The 19,325-nt window shown below is 43.0% G+C and overlaps 1 protein-coding gene across 1 annotated transcript in view; it reads left to right on the top strand.

Moving 5' to 3' along the window:
* Positions 1 to 8,748: 8,748 nt before the first annotated feature.
* Positions 8,749 to 19,325, top strand: part of GLIPR2 (GLI pathogenesis related 2) — a 29,925-nt gene continuing 19,348 nt past the window's right edge. The window contains exon 1 of the mRNA XM_005509818.4: positions 8,749 to 9,691. Within this exon, the coding sequence (XP_005509875.1) occupies positions 9,679 to 9,691 (13 nt within the window). The 5' untranslated portion in view covers positions 8,749 to 9,678. The remainder of the gene's footprint in view (positions 9,692 to 19,325) is intronic.

The following is a 19,325-nucleotide window of genomic DNA, read 5'->3' as shown; positions in this document are numbered from 1 at the left end:
AAATAAAATAATAAGTTGTGTTTAAAGATTTAAAGATGCACTGGATTAATTGACGTTTCCAAAATCCACAGCAGTTCATTATTTCTAGAGACAATAACCTTCAAGGTTAAGTAGTTTTACCTGCAATACTAAGAAATTAGTAGCAAGCTTCATTTGGGTTCTGTCCTGCACAGGAACTGTTTCCAAATACCAAGTTCCTGAGTTGTAGAGAGTGATCCTGAGTGCATTCCAGCATCAGAAGGAAGGGGAAGATAGCTTGCATCTACATCGACAAAGAGAATTTTAAATTTGAAAATGGTTAATATTCTCAGATTCCCTCACCAGAAAAAAAAAAAAAAAAGGAAATTTTTCAGTGATGACACTTTAAAACTGTCTCAGTTTTCATAGAAAAAATATTTTAATCCCTCTAGCAAGACAATCCCATATACCCACACAGAAGCCTGGCCTTGAAAAGCCAAAATCCCTGCTGGGTTTAGCTATGGTCAGAGAGGACACTGTCTCCATAGCAGGAGTTGGCAATATCTGTATCTCTCTGGCCACTGCATCTAAATCCCTGAGGAGTGAGGAGTGTTCAGCTGTTGGGATCCACAGCCTTGCAGGAGGCGGGGTGACTGTGTCAGGCTTTGTCCTGTCCACCCCTTGTGTTGGTTCTACTTTAAGCCGGTGGGTGGTAGTACAGCCTAAAGTGGTGGCACAGACTCCGGCTGATCTCGGAGACTTAGGGAATTTTCTTTGTTGCTTGAAGTTATCTACTCGAAAACTTTTACTGCTAGTAATTTTTATGATTTTGCAAAGTGGTGTAAGTAATATTCAAGTTATGTGCGATGATAACAGTACTATTCAATATATTCATCAATGATTTGGATGAGGGACTAGAGTGCACTGTCAGCAAGTTTGCTGATGACACGAAGCTGGGAGGAGTGGCTGACACGCCAGAAGGCTGTGCTGCCATCCAGCGGGACCTGGACAAGCTGGAGAGTTGAGCGGGGAATAACCTGATGAAATTTAACAAGGGAAAGTGTAGAGTCCTGCACCTGGGCAGGAACAACCCCAGGTTCCAGTATAGGTTGGGGAATGACCTGTTAGATAGAGAGCAATGTAGGGGAAAGGGACCTGGGGGTCGTGGTGGACAACAGGATGACCATGAGCCAGCACTGTGCCCTTGTGGCCAAGAAGGCCAATGGCATCCTGGGGTGTATTAGAAGGGGGGTGGCTAGTAGATCGAGAGAGGTTCTCCTTCCCCTCTGCTCTGCTCTGGTGAGACCACATCTGGAATATTGTGTCCAGTTCTGGGCCCCTCAGTTCAAGAAGGACAGGGAACTGCTGGAGAGAGTCCAGCGTAGGGCAACAAAGATGAGTAAGGGAGTGGGGCATCTCCCTTATGAGGAAAGGCTGAGGGAGCTGGGGCTCTTTAGCTTGGAGAAGAGGAGACTGAGGGGTGACTTTATGAATGTTTACAAATATGTAAAGGGTGAGTGCCATGAGGATGGAGCCAGGCTCTTCTCAGTGACAACCAATGGTAAGACAAGGGGTAATGGGTATAAACTGCAGGAGGTTCCACTTAAATATGAAAAGAAACTTCTTCTCAGTGAGGGTGCCAGAGCACGGGAACAGGCTGCCCAGGGAGGTTGTGGAGTTTCCTTCTCTGGAGACATTCAAAACCCTCCTGGACACCTTCCTGTGTAACCTCATCTAGGTGTTCCTGCTCTGGCAGGGGGATTGGACTAGATGATCTTTTGAGGTCCCTTCCAGTTCCTGACATTCTGTGATTCTGTGATGATCAATGTCTTAGAAGTGCTAAGTAACCTGGAAAGAACAAAAAGTGGAAATAAGGTACTGCTGCTCATGGGCAGTACTGATCAACACTGGTGAGACAGAATGCAGTCACCTGTACATACATAGTTTGAAAAAGAAAAATTGAAATAATGCTTCTGTAATTATATCAGACAGAAGGGAAAGAGAGGAAAAACAAATTATCCTGTCTAAAATCCACGTGAAAGACTCAAAACATCATTTCATTTTTGTCAACTTTAGTATAGGGTGTACCTTATTTGATGGACTATTATTTTAAGTAATAGAAAAAAGACATTAAAATTAGATAAATAGTCATAACATATAATGTTTTCAGTCAAATGTGCTGTCTGTACAGGATCTTGACTAGTCTTTAAAAAAAAGCATATTGAAAATACAGGTATAAAAATGAGCCGACAGAGCTAAGAAATCGAATTGAATGTTAGCAAGGAATCTGTTAGAGGGTTCTGAGGGAACAGACAAAGCGACAGAATTCATAGAGGAAAAAACAAACAAACAAAACCAAAATAATAATAATAATAATTATTATTATTATTAAAAATCACCAAACAAACAAACAAAACAACAAAACCCACTGAGCATCAATGAAGATAAAAGAGTTTCCACTCTGAGTTATCATCTCCCACTGTTCAGAAACTGTAGGTTTCTTTAGAATAGCTTGATGCCTACATTACCATCTGTTTCTCACAGGTGACACTGTCAGGATTTTCTTTACAAGCAAGAGGTCCAGAAAGCAACCTTTTAAAAACAAGCAAACAAACAAAAAACAATAGCTGAAATTCCCGCTATCCTAGGGTTTTAAAACTGAGAGCTGGAAATAAGTATGACAGGAGCGTCTGAAATGTTTCTCTGAACGTGGGTCAGTAAAAAGGGTTTGCAGAGAACTACAAAATGCCAGAAAAGTTGGTTCAGATTCATTCATTTAAAAAAAAAAGGGAATGGCAAGAGCCTTGTGCAGGAATGGAAGAGGCAGAAAATAGCATAGCCAGGAGATAAGCCGGGGCAAATGTTAAGGCCTAAACTTGTGGTGACAGAGCTTTGAGCAGTGTGAACAGATGAGGGCAAGATTCCTGAACTGGGAGGTATGAATGAAGATCCACGATAGACCTGATATACACATGCAGTTTTGTCATTCACTCACACTTCTTTGATTAGCCCTCTCCTCTGTAGGGAGGACTTCGCAGTTTGTTTGGAAGTGTAGAGAGAAAGAAGAACAAAACATTAGGTGTTGGGAATAGCCTTTTCGTTGTCATTGCAGAGATGTCTGTGGGCTGCGTGTCCTGCTCAGATGCCTGCATCCAGCAACGTTTTAGCACCTCCAACACAATGGTTCAACTGCTAAGGATGAGCAGTGGTCTTGTTCTTGGTATCAGTGATTGCTGGAAATTTTTTCAGCAGTGGTGCATCTAAAATCCAGTGTATTGGAAGACTGTTAAGGGAAAAATTATTTAGTGAGGGAAAAATACTAAACAATATCGTTGAACACAAATCATGTTTTCTGGATTTATTAGCTCGACTTTTCCTTGTTTCTGTAGTCAAAGGAAGGAAAACACAAAGCAGTAATGCCAGACAAATCTTGCCTAAGGAAAACCTTACGATGTTGTTAGCCAGCAAGGTTGATGAGCAGTGCTCTTGCAAACGGACTGCATGAACCACTGAGATAAGTCAAGACTCTGCCACATGAGTTGGGTGAAATTATGAGAAAGACACAGAATCAACAATAGAAAGAGATCAGCGAAAGCAGGGCTAGATGATATCCCAGTGCCCATCTCAGCTAGCATTCTGGCACTCATTAGTTTGCACTGTGGAACTGTGTCTGAGTGTGAAATTGATTTTTTTTAACCTACTTTAGCCAGAGACTTGCACTGGGACTTCAGCTAACATGCTACAGCTGCTGTTGGGTATTCATTCCATGCTGCTGGCCTTGAGCTAGACTTAGGTTAAGATGAAACTCAATGAAACATTTAGTATGAACATCAAGTTACTCTTTACAAATCTGCCCCTGCTGTGCTGAACTACTTGCTAAGACAGGCATAGCCCCAGGGTGATGAACAGCACTCTTCAGGAGTATGAAGACCAAACCAAAGTTGTGTAATGAACGCAGATGTGATGGTGTTGGAGTTCATATTTGAGGAATTTAATGAGTCACTAATATGGAAATGAAATTCATTCAGAGGAATTTTGCAGGGAAAAGCCTGATGTAAAGATCAGGTAGGAAAGCTGCTGGAGAGGAGATGATGGAGGAGTGACATTGAGGAACAGCCATGGATCTTCTAACTGAGCTCAGACATAATAAAGAAGTGTAGAGGAGGTGGAAGCAGGGGCAGGTGGCCCAGCGGGATGATAGAGCTGCTGTTTGATCTTGCAGGGACAGGGTTAGGAAAGCCAATGCTGACCTGGCCTTGAATCTGGTGAGGGATGTGAAGGGCAACAGGAAAGGCTTCTACAAGTATCTAAACAGCACAAGGAAGATCAGGGAAAATGTGGCCCATGGCTGAATGCAGTGGGGACCTGGTGATGCAGGACACAGAAACGCTGAGGTACCCGATGCTTTTTGCATCTCACTTTACCGAGAAGAAAGATAGGAACATACTGGAGTGAGCCCAGTGCAGAGCCAAAAAGGGTGATTACAGAATCGGAGCATCTGTCCACTGAGGAGAGGCTGAGAGAGCTGGGACTGTTCAGCCTGGAGAAGAGCAGGTTCAGGGGGGATCTCATCAATGTGCATAATAAATACCTAAAGGGAGGGAGTGAAGGAGATGGAGAGAGATGCTTCTCAGCAATACCTGCTGGTAGGACAAGAGGCAATGTGCACAAAAATAAAATCTTGCCAAAGAACCTTCTCTGCTGCATCCCACATCCCTTTTTTTAACCTTGTTCCCACAAGCTTCCTTTACTATCTTCTAGTTTTTGTATTGAAGGACACAATCAACAGTCATTAGCCATCTGTGTTGCTCATCATCTTGTAGTAATGTCTCTAATTTCTCTTTCCATGATCTGTTCCCTTGGCTGAAGAATCACAGTCATAGAGTGGTTTGGGTTGGAAGACGCCTTAAAGATCATCCAGTTCCAACCTCCCTTGCCATGGGCAGGGACACCTTTCACTAGATCAGGTTTCTCAAAGCCCTGTTGTCTTGTGTACGAAGCTTCCACACCCTTGTTGTCTTTCTCTGATCTTTTTCCTCTTCTGCTATATCTTTTTTTGAGATCAAGAAACCAGGACTACCTGTCTAATTGAAGGCACAAGCAAAAGAGAGGTTTAAACAGTACCACAGTCACATCATCTGCTGCTGCCTTTGTTTCTTCTCTAGTTATTCCCAATATCAGATGTGCTTTCATGTCTTCTTCTGAATATTTAAACTGATGTTTTCAGGACTTATCATAATTGTGTGATCTCATTCATGAGTAACTGCTCAAATTTACCTTCTGACTCATGAAGTGGTTCATATACAAGGATATTTTAATGCAATGGCTAAATATGTGGCTGTTAAGCAGGAGGTGCTCCCAGTTAGTAGGATGATGGGTTTGCTAAAACAAAGGTTACTGCGTATGTGGAACTGATATAAAAAGTAGCAGGTTGCGGGGTTATGCACAAAACCACGGATGCTGCAGAGTCCGTGTGTTTATGTACGGATGTAACCCCAGGTCAGCAGCTGGCCTGATCATCTGACTCCTCTTTGTATTTGTGCTCACCTGGGCTGTCAATGGACTTTTCTCGTCATTGCCACAGAGCAGTGGTCCTGGAAAAATGGTGCTTAACCTCAGCCTGAGGTACTGTGCTGAAGCAGAGTGCCTGTGCAATGTCCCAATACCATGCACCAGGTACTGTTCAGCCCACTGCAGCCTTGGAGGAGAGAGGTAACGCTTGGTAGCACTGACAGGGATCCTCTTCCTTTTGAACACCCTCAAATCCTTTATTTTTGTGTGCCAGAAGTTCTTCCAGGGTACCCGCTCCTCCTCCCATTTACCGTAGCTCCTCTGTACCCCGAGGCTGAACTTGCGCTTGTTTCTTAGGGAGCAAGAGAGGCTCCATGTCTTTCTCCATGGCAGGGTGCAGGGCAAGCACCCTCAGCATCTGCAGAGGTGGGAAGTGACACTTCTTATGGAGGCTCCAGCTTGGAGCTCCTTGCGAACAACTACGCTGAGGGTTTTCCTCTGGGTCTTTTCTGAAGATGGAACCCCAGTAGTTTGGCCCATGTTGAGAAAAATCTTGAGGCTGAAGTGGGTATTTCACTGCCCTGCTCTGGTGGGATTTGTGTGCTTGTGCTCTGAGACATTTAGATGGTCAAGGACTGAGCCTGAAGAATGTCAGCCGGGGAGGATGCTGGGCCTCTCTAGAGAAAGGCAGTGCCTATGTCACACTCTCTGTTGGACAACAGTATTCCCACTTTTTGTCCCCAAAACCTTTGCTTTGAATCCAGCCCTTGAGACTGTTGTTGGTGATTAATCACATGCTACTTTTATCTTGCAATGTGTAGGAAGAAGTTAATGACTACAGTGACAGTCTCCTGTTTTCTGTGAGGGTTTTGTGGATGTGGCCACCTGATAACAGCACAGTGCTGACAAAAGAGGAATAGCTTTGCTTTTGTACTGTTACTGTTTTCAGTTCGGTTCTTTTCACTCTCTTCAGATTCTGAGTTACGGATATCTCCTCTTGCAAGAAAAAATTAACATCTCCAACTGTGTTAAGGTTTATTTTTTGTGACCTGCTACACAGTCTGTATAATTTTGTTTAATTTGGGTGAAATGGCAATACCTGTTGGGGTACCACAAATAAAGCATGGCAAAACCAAAACAGAAGTATTATTCTCAAATACTCTACCCTTATTTTCGCCCCATTTCCTTTTACACGAGATATGCAGTTTCCTAGTTTTGTTGAAAGTCTGATGCATCGTTTTATTGTTCACTCATGGTTCTTGCCAACATATACGATGTTATTCATATATGATTTATTAATATTCATACGAATGCTGTTGCTCCTTAGGGTTGCTTGTTTAGAGTCTCTAGAGAGAACAGATTTGTTATATTTAGTTTTGCTCACAAGCATTTTGTATGCGTAGTTTGACTTGCAGAGAAACCCACTAGTGTCCAATTTGACACCAAAATTTTAGCCACAGGTTTTCAGAATGCAGATGCAATAGCTCTGCTGCAGATGAATTATCTCTGACTCCCTGATTGTTCCAATTCAAGCACTTCCTTTCAAACTGCATTTTTCCTTCTTAAGTGCTCTAATAACTGATTTCCAGAAATAATATTTATTACACCACTCTTTACTAGTTAAGCGTTACTTTTTCTAGCCAGCTGGTTTTGTTGTTTCCATTTTAGCATAAAGATGGAACAATTAAACATGAGTCAATCCACATCATACTTTTTTTGTATCTTTTCCAGAAATGTTTAGTAGCTGTTGCTATAGGAGGCAGAATACTGGACTCAGATCTGATTGTGTCAGGGGGTTTCTGTCTCTATAAGATAGTTTCCAGTGCCTACTACTGGATAATAGTGTCCTCCTTGTATTTTCTTTGTGCAAAGGAATCATGCAGTAGTTAAACAAGCACACATTTGGGGGTGCTCTGATCAGGCAAATGGGAAATTGTATTTGTTTCACTCAGGTGTCAGCATGTTTGATACTACCTGAAACTGGTTAAAGCATATTAACGATTTACAGTTTGTAAACTGGATTCTATTTAATGGCTTTCATTATTTTCAAAGGCTTGATTACATTATTAATTATTAGTGCAAATATTTCCTCCAAATTTCCACGTGATAAGTGTGGAAATTTTGGCAGGTAATGATAAAATGCTAAAAAAGCCCAGCTCCCCCCTTCCTTTTTGTTTTTATGTATCTCAGCTTTCATTGCTTTCCAGTCTCTGATGAGTCCTTGCATTTACTTCATAGTGATACTTTTCACATTTCATGCCTGAGCAGTAATTTTGATTTCCTTGTTTTCTGATCAGAAAAAGCACCATTTTTTTTTCCCCTATAGGTAACAATGGACTTTTGCCAGATCAGAGAAACCTCTTTCTGAAGTTACACAGTGAAAATCACATGCAGGTGTCTCTGGTCATTTTTGAAGATCTTGATGCTGTTTTCTTAGTAGCAGTTCAAGTCCTGAGGGGATGTCATTTTGTAATGCAGCTGGATGTTATAAAGATCTAAAGCACAAACAGTACAAAATATAGCAATCACTTGTGAGTATATAAATGAACATTTCAAATACTAGAGAGTCCAAGTCACGCAAATGTAAATTCCCTTTTTGTCACAGCCATAGGGTGGCACGGGGTACTGCTGAGCATTGATGTGTGTCCTAGGAGTAGTACAGCCCAGTATTTCAAGTTTAGCAGAGCATTTTTAAAGGTGAGGGTTCAAGGACTGGCCCATGGTTTGTTCACTGCTGCAAGCAAACAAAACAGTGGCTTTTGCCTCCAGATAAAGGGCTGTGATAGTACCAGCTCCAGCTCCCCACCCTGATCCTCTGCCAACTGCTGCCATTCATGGCAGAGGGAGCAGGAGGGCATTTCCTTCTGCACCTTCTTTGGCTTCTTCCTCCTGCTCTGCTGCTCGCCCTGTGACCAGCTAAGGGAGGGTAAGTGTGATCTCACACCCTGTGGTTTCCTCTGCCGGATGGTGATCGATTTCCCCCGTCCCTCTTCTTAGTGATCCCATCGATGATTAGATGGTGACACCCCCCTGGCTGGTGTTTTAGCTTCGCCAGTGAAGCAGTCTCAGGAAGAGCAGTGTGTCAGTGAAGGGATGTTGTCTTCCCCATCTGCTGCTGCTACGTGTTTTAAGAGAAAAAGAAAAGAAAAAAAAAAACACTTTATTTCTGAGTTTTCTGTTCTTTTAATGGAACTCAGCCTCCAGCGGTAGGTAAAGAATCATTAAAACCTGCTGAGCCAGCAGACTTGGCACAAAACCAAGCAGAACTTCGAAATTTTGAAAGGCGTTGTAAAAAAAATTGGGAAGCGTTAACCTCAGATGATTTTGTGTGATGATGAAAAGATGAAAGTTGGAAGCACGTCACTGAATTATTGTTTGGAGAGACGCAGCACTTCTGAAGTTAAATCAAAGCATCTTGTTCAGCGTAGTTGAAGTAGTTAATATTTGCCAGATTAGCTTGAGGTATTTTGATGTAGTGTGAAGATAACAGTGGTACAGTGTGGTTGTACAGATTAAACGAGGCACACGCCCATCCAGCTCGTTTCACAGAAATACACCAGCAGCACAGTTCCTCTTTAACCTGCAAAATCTTACACTGCATTTTCCTAAGAACTTCTACAGATTATGTCATAACAGTCCAGAAAGTTTTTTTATTTTAGACATAAGATGTAGTTGTACTTTGACATGTTTTATCACTTGCCTGTTTCAACTTTACATACAGTAACTGGGTAAAACTTTAACAAGTTTTAGCTGTATGAATTAACCTCATGGATCATGCCTGCTGCAGAAGCAGAATTATTTGTCAGCAGAATTTATTTTCGCAGCCTCCTCTTATCAGAAAACAGCCGCGATTACTAAGCTTAATTGGTATGTAAAACCATATGGTGTTTTGGAGCTGCTTGGTTACTGTGGATAAATAGCTCCTGACCCTAAACGGGATCTTTTTAAGAAAAAAAAAAGCGGTGTCCCTATGCCTTATAAGGCGTGGGCAGGCTGACTCCAGTGCTGAAGAAGGGGCGGTAACGGGTTCATGCTGCTGAGTTTCCTCGAGCAGCGGTCACAGGCGACTGAAGAAGTTGGGCTGAAATTGCGAACGCTTCGTCCCCGGCACTAAACAGTGAAACCGCATCGAGAGAGGAGGCATCAGGTGAAATCTGGAAAAAAAAACACCCAAAACAACAAAAAAACAAACATCACCACCACTTGATCATGGGAAAATCAGGTGAGCAAATGCCTCCGTACATTTGGCTGTGTATTCTTACAACGTCCGTGCCTGGCTTTGTGCTCGGAAAGCATTGCTGGAGCGTTAGTGGGTTTCCTCCGAGAAAGCTTCTTTCATTTGTGCATGGTACAGCCTGGGAGGAGCTTTCTCCCTGACACAGGGTTAGATTAAAAAAGCTATGAAAACAGTACCCCCTCCCTAACCGGCGCGAGTAGTTGTATTTTATATACAACTTACATTTTGTAACTTAGAGCAGCTTTGCTGTGTGGAATAATTGTAATCCTTATAGCTTTAAAATTATCTTTTGTCTAGCTGTCTGACAAAACTTACCTGCCTTGTAGACAGGCAGCAGGATGCTTTGAGAGGGTAGCGGGGGGAAGCTTTTCCTCAGCCTTCCTGTTGGGAGGGTTCAGATTTCAGATGCGTTTTCTGTTTAACCAAGGCGAGCCTTGCTGGGGTCCTAAGTCTCTCCCCAGCTGTGCAGAAATGTGTGAAGCTTCCCCCTGCTGCTGGCTGTGTTGTTGGTCCTTTCCCCACCGCTGCCAGCTGTCTGTGTGTCCTGCCCCGACAGTCTCGGCTGGAGGAGACTCCTCCGAAGCTGCCAAGGACTGGAGACCTTATGAAGAGAGTGCTCATGTCTGGGACTCTGTCCATCTTTGTCCTGTTTGAGTGAAAACCTGTGCTGATCTGCTGAAACGGCTGCGAAACTGGATGGTTTATTTTTGTTCTTGTGGTTAGGATGTTATTTCTGTGACAAATCAGAGCCTGGCAGCATATTGTCTGTTTGTCCTGTGGGTAAACAGCATGTGTGGGACAGACTCGGCAAAACCTAGTACTTAATTCACTCAAAACCGCAGGTCTCTTCCAGAGAAACTTGAGGAAGATACTCAAGTGGGTAACGATTTAAGGGGCCTCAGCACAGATGTGTTGAGGTTTTTTCCTTTTTATTTTTTAAAGGTCAGCATTGTAGATGAGATCAGAGCTGTCTGCAAGTGTGACTGTAAATGGTTTACTGGTGTGAAACCCAGTCCAGGAGAAGCACCATATAGCTGCCAGTGTGTGGTTTTGGCCCTGTGTCCTGGAAGCTGCATGTGGACTGGGATTTAGTAAATAACCTTACCACAATTTAAGTAACTGTAGTCACTTAAAAGTATCAAATTCAGCACTTCCTTGCTAATAGCATAAAAAAGTACAAATACCAGAAAAGTGTAGTGGCTGTATATTACATTAGCAAAGGTAATTGGAAAAAAGCGGTAGAGATATTCCAGTGTGCACTTCCCAACCCCAAAAGGATTAAAATCTCCTCTTGTTTTACTATCTGCACTGTCTCTGTTTGCAAATTGCTAATACAGCCAGAAGGCAATTACCGTCTTTGTTATTTCCTGCACATTTATTACTGCGCATTAGTTGGTTGCTCCACTCTTAGGAGCAATGACAGACCAGAAAGTGCTTTTGCCAAAGCTTGAGTATTGTTTGCATCCCTAAGTAGTTATACAAATAGAGCTCGAGATCTAAGTACATGTTAAAAATGTTTTGTCACTTGTGTCACGCTTTTCAAATCAATGGTAAACTGGGTCCCAGTTACTGTCTTTGAGCTGCGTGTGGTATTTTTAGATGAATCATAAAATGGAGATCCTGTCCTGACAATTGGTTTATTGACTAAATCCCATCTGCCCTTTCCAGAGCAATGGAGTCTTTAAATTCCTGTCTGAGATCATTCAGTGTGGTTTGCCTTTGAATGCGGGAGAGCAGCTATTTTTTAAGAGTATCACTTCCTCTGTTTTGTGTAAAATACCTCATATTCCCGCTGTAGGACTCTTGAGGACACTCTTGAGGCAGGTTTCTCTGTACTAGGATGCATGGAAATGTAACAGGTTGGGATTTGTCTGACTTCCAAATAGAGCGCTTGCTCATCTTCTGGATCAGAAAGATGAAGGTGGAGATTACATGCAAGTATAAATTTAAGGATGCTCTAATTCATATAAAGTGGGGCCACTATTTTAGAAAAAATGTCTTCAGTTTCTTTAACTTTCTATCTTTGGTTAACCTATCTTGAGGCCCAAGTATTCCCAGGCAAAGAAATCCTGCTGTTGAAAATCTCAGTTCTTTGACAAAAGCTCTCTAATGATGTGTTGTTACTAGCTGTTGGATTATATTTGAAGTGATGTTCTTTGCAAGTACCAGAGCTAGAGACTGAGCATTGGTTTTGCTTTGTCAAACAGAGCTGAGCATTGGAAGACACGGGTACCTCTGACTCAGCTTTCTTCCTTGGAAACTGCAGGCTGCTGAATCTAAATTCATACTGAAACTCCCTCATCAGGTTCAAACACCTCCCATGGTGACAACTCCTGCAAATACCTAAGCCAAACACAGGGACCCTTTCTTCCCTCCCCCTGGTCTTCTCTTTTTGAGCAGCATTAGGATTATTAGGATTAGCATTAGGTGCTGCAGGCTCCCTTCCCTGCAGATCCCAAAACTAAAAGACCTGGGTAAGTATTTTCTGCAGGAAATGAGGTGATGGTGAGCTGTTGCTCAGGTTGCCGTGTCGGGTGGTCTCTGACCTCCTCACAGCTGTGTCGGGTCAGAAGCCAGGGTCCTGCGGGCAGCCCTGGCCCCAGAGGGGATATCCCTCCCTCCCTCCATGCCAGCAGCTGCGGGCGATGCTGGGGGAAGCAGCTGGTTGCTGCCTCCACTTCTCTGTTCTGGAGAGCAGGTGGTTCTGCTGCAGTGTGGGAGTCTCCAAAAAAGGCTGGGATGAGGGGAGAAAAAAGCCTGCCAGAAGTCTCATTTCTTCCGCTTCTCCTCCAGCCCTGCCTGGCGGGGGAAGGGAGCTTGCCCCGCTCACTCCCTAAAAACCAGGCTGGGGAATTGCCTTGTTTCTTCTGGCTGATGGGTGCAGGCGCTATCAGACAAAGACAAGGACATGCTCAGTAAATACCAGCTATCTTTTTATAGCGTTTGGTTTTATTTTTCTTTTCTTTCATGTTCTTCCCCTTTCTCCCCCCTCCCCTCTTCTGCAAATGTGGGTGGGACTCCAGGAAAAAGGCTGGGAGTTACCCGCTGTGCCGCTTGTTGAGTCAGTACAAAAATAAGGGCCGAGAAGGGGGTTTGACAAAAAGAAAAGAGCCAGGAACTAAACTCAGTGCAGTTTTTCCATGCAGGTTTTAATCTTCCTTAGAAGCATGTGCTAGTTTTAACCCTTGCGATGCACCTTTGCAGCACAATTAGAAGGACTGTTGTGGTTTTTTGCAGAGTGAACTGCAGCTTCAGCTGATCTGAAGTGCAAACTTGCACTTTAGCATCTTGATAGGAGGCAGCTGTAGCAGGTCATAACAAAAAAGTACAAGCATACTGGAGAAGTGACCTGTTTGCTTTTTGAGGAATGCGGTACAAGCTGCCAAAATGACAAGGTGTTTTCGTGTTGGCTGGCTTTACGGGACTGGTGGGGAGAGAGGAAATGAATGGGTCTGAACTGCTAGCAACCGAGCATTCGTGTTTGGTAACAGCAGGGTATTTGCAGAACTTGTTGTTAAAACAAGTTTCTGGCTGTTTCTCTTTACACCAGAACTGAAATGGAGGTGTGGTGGGAAAAGGGCCTTTCAAAAATCAAGTTAGAACCCCCACACTTCTCCAGTTTTTGCCTACAGAAGGCACTGATTACTTGGTTCAAGTTCAGTAAATGGCAAATAGAGAAAAATCTGCCAGGAAGGTGTCGGTCTTTGGCAAGCAGTGTTCTGGGCCCAGTTTTTACCTGTCTGTTGAACCATTGGGGTTTCAGTGGGAGAGAGGAGTAGAATGCAGGGACCATCCTGCGCAACAGTAGTTACTCCTGTTGACTAGTAGATTAGTAGTCGTAGCGCCTCATGCTCAAAGCAGATAAATGCCAAAGCAAGTATCGAGGTTTCACGAAGAACAGGATGGAATGTGGTGGTCTGTAGTAACTGAGATACCTACTAAGGTTTCCCATGACACAGAGCTGCGCATCAAAAAGCATCAGCTCTTCATTCTGAACCTTCCAAGAAATCTTTCTAAAATAAAAAATAGACAGAAAAAATCTCCAAGTTAAGCAGGAAGAGAGCTCTTTTTAATGGAATTCAGTAGAAACATTAAAACACTTATTTTTCTATTAGTGCAGGTGATAGTATCCATCTTGTGTAGGTTTGAATTTGCCTTAGATGCTGCACTATGTGCAAGAACAAAAAGTATGAGAAAATGAGTCTCTTGATCCTAACTGCTTTGTGTGTATCACATATCTCAACAGGCCGGAAGGCTATTTCAGGTCAGTATTTTGGTTGAGGGCACGCTGTTCTCCGAAAGATTAGCTGGAGCATATCTGTGTTATGTTTTTACAGGCAGATGTGAGCAAGTTCTGCCCAGTCTTTGAAGGTCTGACCAGTAGCTCTGCCAGAGCTGGGCTGGGTGGCCCTGCAGAGGGGGGCGAGGTGAGGCCAGAGGAGTGGCCAGCAGCTCAGGTTCAGAACTGGTTCCTGGGCCAGCAGGTGTGAGAAGACCATAGTAGTCTGGGGTGTTGTGGAGAAAGACAATATGGGCCTGTTTAAGGCCAGCACAAACATTTTTAGTATAATTTAAAGTTGGCTGAACTGAGTTACCAGAGCAAATCTTGGCTTTGAACAGAGGTAATGTGGGCTTCGCCTGGTCTCAGCTTTAAGCGTGATTGTTGCAGAGCTGTGTGAAATGGTAAGTTAACCGTCCTTCTGGAGCTTTGCTATGCCACCATTGCAGGTGCGGTGTTTTGGGGCCCATCTTCTAACTCAGATCATAAAGGCTGTCCCTCAGTTCAAGAAGGACAGGGAACTGCTGGAGAGAGTCCAGTGCAGGGCAACAAAGATGATTAATGGAGTGGAGCATCTCCCTTATGAGGAAAGGCTGAGGGAGCTGGGGCTCTTTAGCTCGGAGGAGACTGAGGGGTGACCTTATTAATGTTTACAAATACGTAAAGGGTGAGTGTCACGAGGATGGAGCCAGGCTCTTCTTGGTGACAACCAATGGTAAGACAAGGGGTAACAGGTTGAAACTGGAACACAAGAGGTTCCACTTAAATATGAGAAGAAACTTCTTCTCAGTGAGGGTGCCAGAGCACTGGAACAGGCTGCCCAGGGAGGTTGTGGAGTCTCCTTCTCTGGAGACATTCAAAACCTGCCTGGATGCCTTCCTGTGTAACCTCATCTAGGTGTTCCTGCTCTGATGGGGGGATTGGACTAGATGATCTTTTGAGGTCCCTTCCAGTCCCTAACATTCTGTGATTCTGTGACACCTGTGTGTCACAAAGCTGAAATGGGGTTGCACGTGTTGCTGAAGTCTCCATACCCTCTTGTAAATGTAAATAAAGGGAGGCAGGGTGACTGTTTTCCATAAGACAGCTCTGATGATAGTTTGTGACAGGGAGATGGGAAGAAGTTACTCAATAAGTGCTTAATTTTACCCTGTGTGTTTGTTTGTCACACTTGTAAATTTTGTGGGCCATTGTAACATGTTGGGCACTTAGTAAGTGATCCACAAAAAGTTACTTGAGGTGAACTGTGGTAGGGTGTAACCCGTTCTTGAATTTTCCCTTATGAAGACCTATTACTAAAATAGATCTCTCAGCTTAGAATCACAGAATGGCTGAGGTGGGAAGAGGCCTCCAGAGGTATTGGTCCAACTCCTCTGCTTAAGCAGGGCCGCCTAAGCTGTTTGCCCAGGACTGTGTTCAGATGGCTTTGGAATATCTCCAAGGATAGAGACTCCGCAACCTCTCTGGGCAACCTGTGCCAGTGCTTGGTCACCCTAATAATGGAAAAGTGTTTCCTGATATTTATACTTTGATAGTTCTCCTGTAGCTTCTGCAGCTCCATTGTATGAGGACTTATGACTGTGAGGAGGAGTATATTCCCCTGGACTGCCCCTCTGGCAGGTCACAGGAGGAATTGGCCATGACAGTGTTGTAGCAGTGGCTTTCTGGAGAGATGCAAAGGGCTTCCCTTTGGAACTGCAGTCCCCAGGTATAAGTGTACACTGCAGTCTCTTTTATTCTTTGGCTCCCAAGCGCTGGGCCAGTGAGTAACCAACAGGAGCTGCAGAAGGAACATTGAAATAAAGAGGTTTAAAGATTTTGGGGTTTAGGTGGAGTTTTACCTTCCAGGGGGTGGTGTGGGGGTAGTATGCCTATTTGATCCTTTAAATATATTAAATTCAGACAAGGTATAAGGAAAAAATATGATGAGGGTGATAAAACACTGGCCCAGGTTGCCCAGAGAGGCGGTAGATGCCCCATCCCTGGAGACATTCCAGGCCAGGCTGGACGGGGCTCTGAGCAACCTGATCTAGTTGAAGATGTCCCTGCTCATGGCAGGGGGTTGGACTAGATGACCTTTGAAGGTCCTTTCCAACCCAAACTATTCTATGAAATAAAGACTGTGTTTATCAAAGTTTTGAGGTATGAAAACTGGGGTTTAACCTGTTTAGCAGGGGGATGAGAATGAGATTATGTAACCGATAATAAATATGGGCAAAGAAAGCTTCCTGTGTCTCCCTGCCTGGTCTGAAGTACTGGATAGGTGAGTTTACACCTCAGTGATCAGAAGAAATGTGCATGGCTGTATTTCCATGCCCCAGGGAAGTGCATAAATAAACATATTTTGATCATTGCCCCAGTTAGCCTGGATGTACTTGGCAGAAAATCAAGATGGGAGGGTTTTTGAGCTAATGAGCTAAAAACTGGTTCAGGTATGGTTACCACAAGCAATGATAGAACATAAATGGTAGAGGTATCAAATGGCAGATAGTATCCCAGGAGAAGTGGGATGGTTCTTAGCAAATTTCTTCACTTGGCAAGACTTCAGTTGGCACCAGACAGCTAACAGTCCTATGCAAAATGGACTTGGCACCAGCTCCCAACAAGGTTGTCTTTATTGCTGCCCATCCACAGAGCACAAGAATGTGCAGGATCCGAAATATGAATAAGTGGCCAGCAAAAATTGCTCAAGTTAGACAAGCAAGTGACTCACAGAAGGCTTAAAAGAGTTGTTATTCTGTTTCTCTGAAAATAAGACAGGGTCTTATATGAATTTGTGCTCCAAAAGATGTGTTGTTAGGGCTTATTTTCAGGGGATGTCTTATTTTTCCATGAACAACAATCTACATTTATTCTTGAAAAAAAAAAAATCAACATTGATTCAGGTATAGTCATGTCATCACATTCTGTCACATTTGTCACATCTGTCCTGCTGCATTCTATTGCCAATAATTTTACTTTTTTACATGTATAGTTGCCTGGACACTATTTAAATTGACTTTTTATGAACTGTAACTAGGGCTTATTTTTGCGGTAGGCCTTATATTTCAAGCATCCTCAAAAATCCTGAAAAGTCATGCTAGGGCTTGTTTTCAGGATAGGTCTTATTTTTGGGGAAACAGGGTACTTGCTGAAGATTATAGTATCATGCTGCTGTCTTGCAGACGTTGTAAGGTGGAATCAAAACCTAATGGCTGAAGCTCAGATTTGATAGTAGGGAAGTTGTGATTTCTGGTGTTATTCTTTAGTGAATACAATTGCACCTTATTTTCTTCAGAAATTACTGTAATTAGAAACTCTAAGAAAATATGATGTTGAGGAGGGAGGAGGAGAAGAAATGGAGAAGATTAATCTTCTCCTGCTACATAGTGTGGTCAGTTCTGACACACACAGCTCACTTGTGGCTTTGTATTTTGAAGTGAATTTACTCTGGATATTGTGTGGCAATTAGATTCAGTAATACAAGGCCTTACTAATGAGAGGGTCTCCTTAGCCTTTTTAAAAGGGTTAACAGCTTACACAGTAACTGCCTACAAGGGTTGTCTGCGTGCGTGTGTGCCATGATTACAATATTTAGTTGTTCTCCATGGCAGAATAGTAATAAAAAGAATGCTTTTGGTTGTCTCTTGTGCAAAGCCAACACTGACTTCCCTAGATATGATGGTCAATCAGTTCCAGCCTTATGCAAGATGACCACTTCATGGCAGTGACTCCTTATTGACGTGCTTGTTGTTCTGAATGTTTGGAGGAGAGGCTGCAAGCAGAGAACTTCTCCCCCAACCCTTGCCTCCAATGAAAGGGAGAACTTGCTTCTGTCAGTGCTCAAGACTGCTGATGAGTGTTACTTTTATTTTTTAAAGGCTTAAATCACAGAAGGCTCTGCTGCCTCTCAGAGCTGTGCAGTTTCCAGTTTACCAGGTGTTCCTTTTTAATCAGGGCAGTCAATTGCCTAACAGTTTATAAAAGGCCTTAAGTGAGGAAGTAATCAGCACTGTCTATTAGAGCAAGAATAGGATTTGCAATCAAATAGTGACATGACTAATGTCATTGAAACGTTTTATTACACCGACAGCTTCATATTCTCCGGCAATATGCCTCAAATGGGGAAAAATAGTGAGTTACGTCATATGGCACAGGTAATGCAAGGTTATTAAGTTGCCAGTTTGCTGTAGATGAGACCCAGATAATGAGTGTGGAGTTTGTCCATCACATTCAATTAACTCCGACATCTTACTGTTGTCCTGAAGCTTATCCCAGCTTTTTGCAGGTGTGTAAGAACAGTTCAGGCAAAACTAAATCCTGAAGGACATCAGAGAATCTCCTCCCTGAAAAGGGATCTCCTGAGCTGAAAGGAAAACTATTTTGAGCAGTCCGATAAACACAAGTAAGTTCCAGGAAACTATTCCCGTTCAAACTCATGTCTAATTATAAACCCCAATTCCTTTCATGCCTTTAAGTTGTACTTTCTCTTCTAGCTTTTAGTAGGGTGATAGGATAATTCAGGTTGGAAGGGAAATAGTCTACCAACAATTATGATATCTCCCATAAATGCCTATTGTATGAGATGGAGATGTTGCCCCTATATTGAGCTCTTTGTTGAGAGATGTAAAAGACATCTAAGAAACTCCACCCAGGATATAATGCTTTCTGAATATAGTATAATTTTCTCTTTCCTTCCCTCCAGGATGTATAGGTGATTTCATTTCTTGTGTATGTTTCCAAGCAATCAGCCAGTTTTTTGAGAGAACAGGGGAGTTTAGCACTGAAGGAAGTCAGATTTTATGGCTGGAAGTGATGCATGAATTGGAGTGTCAGATCCATGCTCCCAAATTACATATTTGAGAATAGCTGGGCCAGTCTTTGAAGATGTTACTGTCCCAAATGGGAAGGAAGAAAGTGCAGTCAAATATATGAAGAAAGAAACGTGGAATATTCACTCCTTGTGGCACTGCAGAGGCCACCCAGTATAAGACCATCCTGAGACAAAATGCAGTAGAGGCATAATCGTCCTCTTAATATTTCTGACATCAACTAAATATCTATCACTTCTCCATTGAAGGAACATTATTCTTAGAGTGGAAAAGATTCAGCTAGGGCAAGTTGCCACAGAATTACATTTCAAGTAAGAATAAAGATTATCACTAATTATTACTAATCATAAATATGTCAGGTCTCTTAGTAAAGTCTAGATGAAAATGTGATCATTAAAAGCTGAGATAGCTTGTACTCAGGAATTTTGTTTGTTTCCAGTCTGTTAATGTACTTGCAGAAGTTTGTGGAAATAGAGGCATCTTCAGCTGTCTGGGACAGTAACAAAGGACTTTGTGATGTAATTAGTTT

Source organism: Columba livia, chromosome 2, assembly GCF_036013475.1.
Source record: "Columba livia isolate bColLiv1 breed racing homer chromosome 2, bColLiv1.pat.W.v2, whole genome shotgun sequence".
Classification (NCBI taxonomy): domain Eukaryota; kingdom Metazoa; phylum Chordata; class Aves; order Columbiformes; family Columbidae; genus Columba; species Columba livia.
The sequence above is the reverse complement of the archived record's forward strand: the minus strand, read 5'-3'. Positions and strand labels throughout refer to the sequence as shown.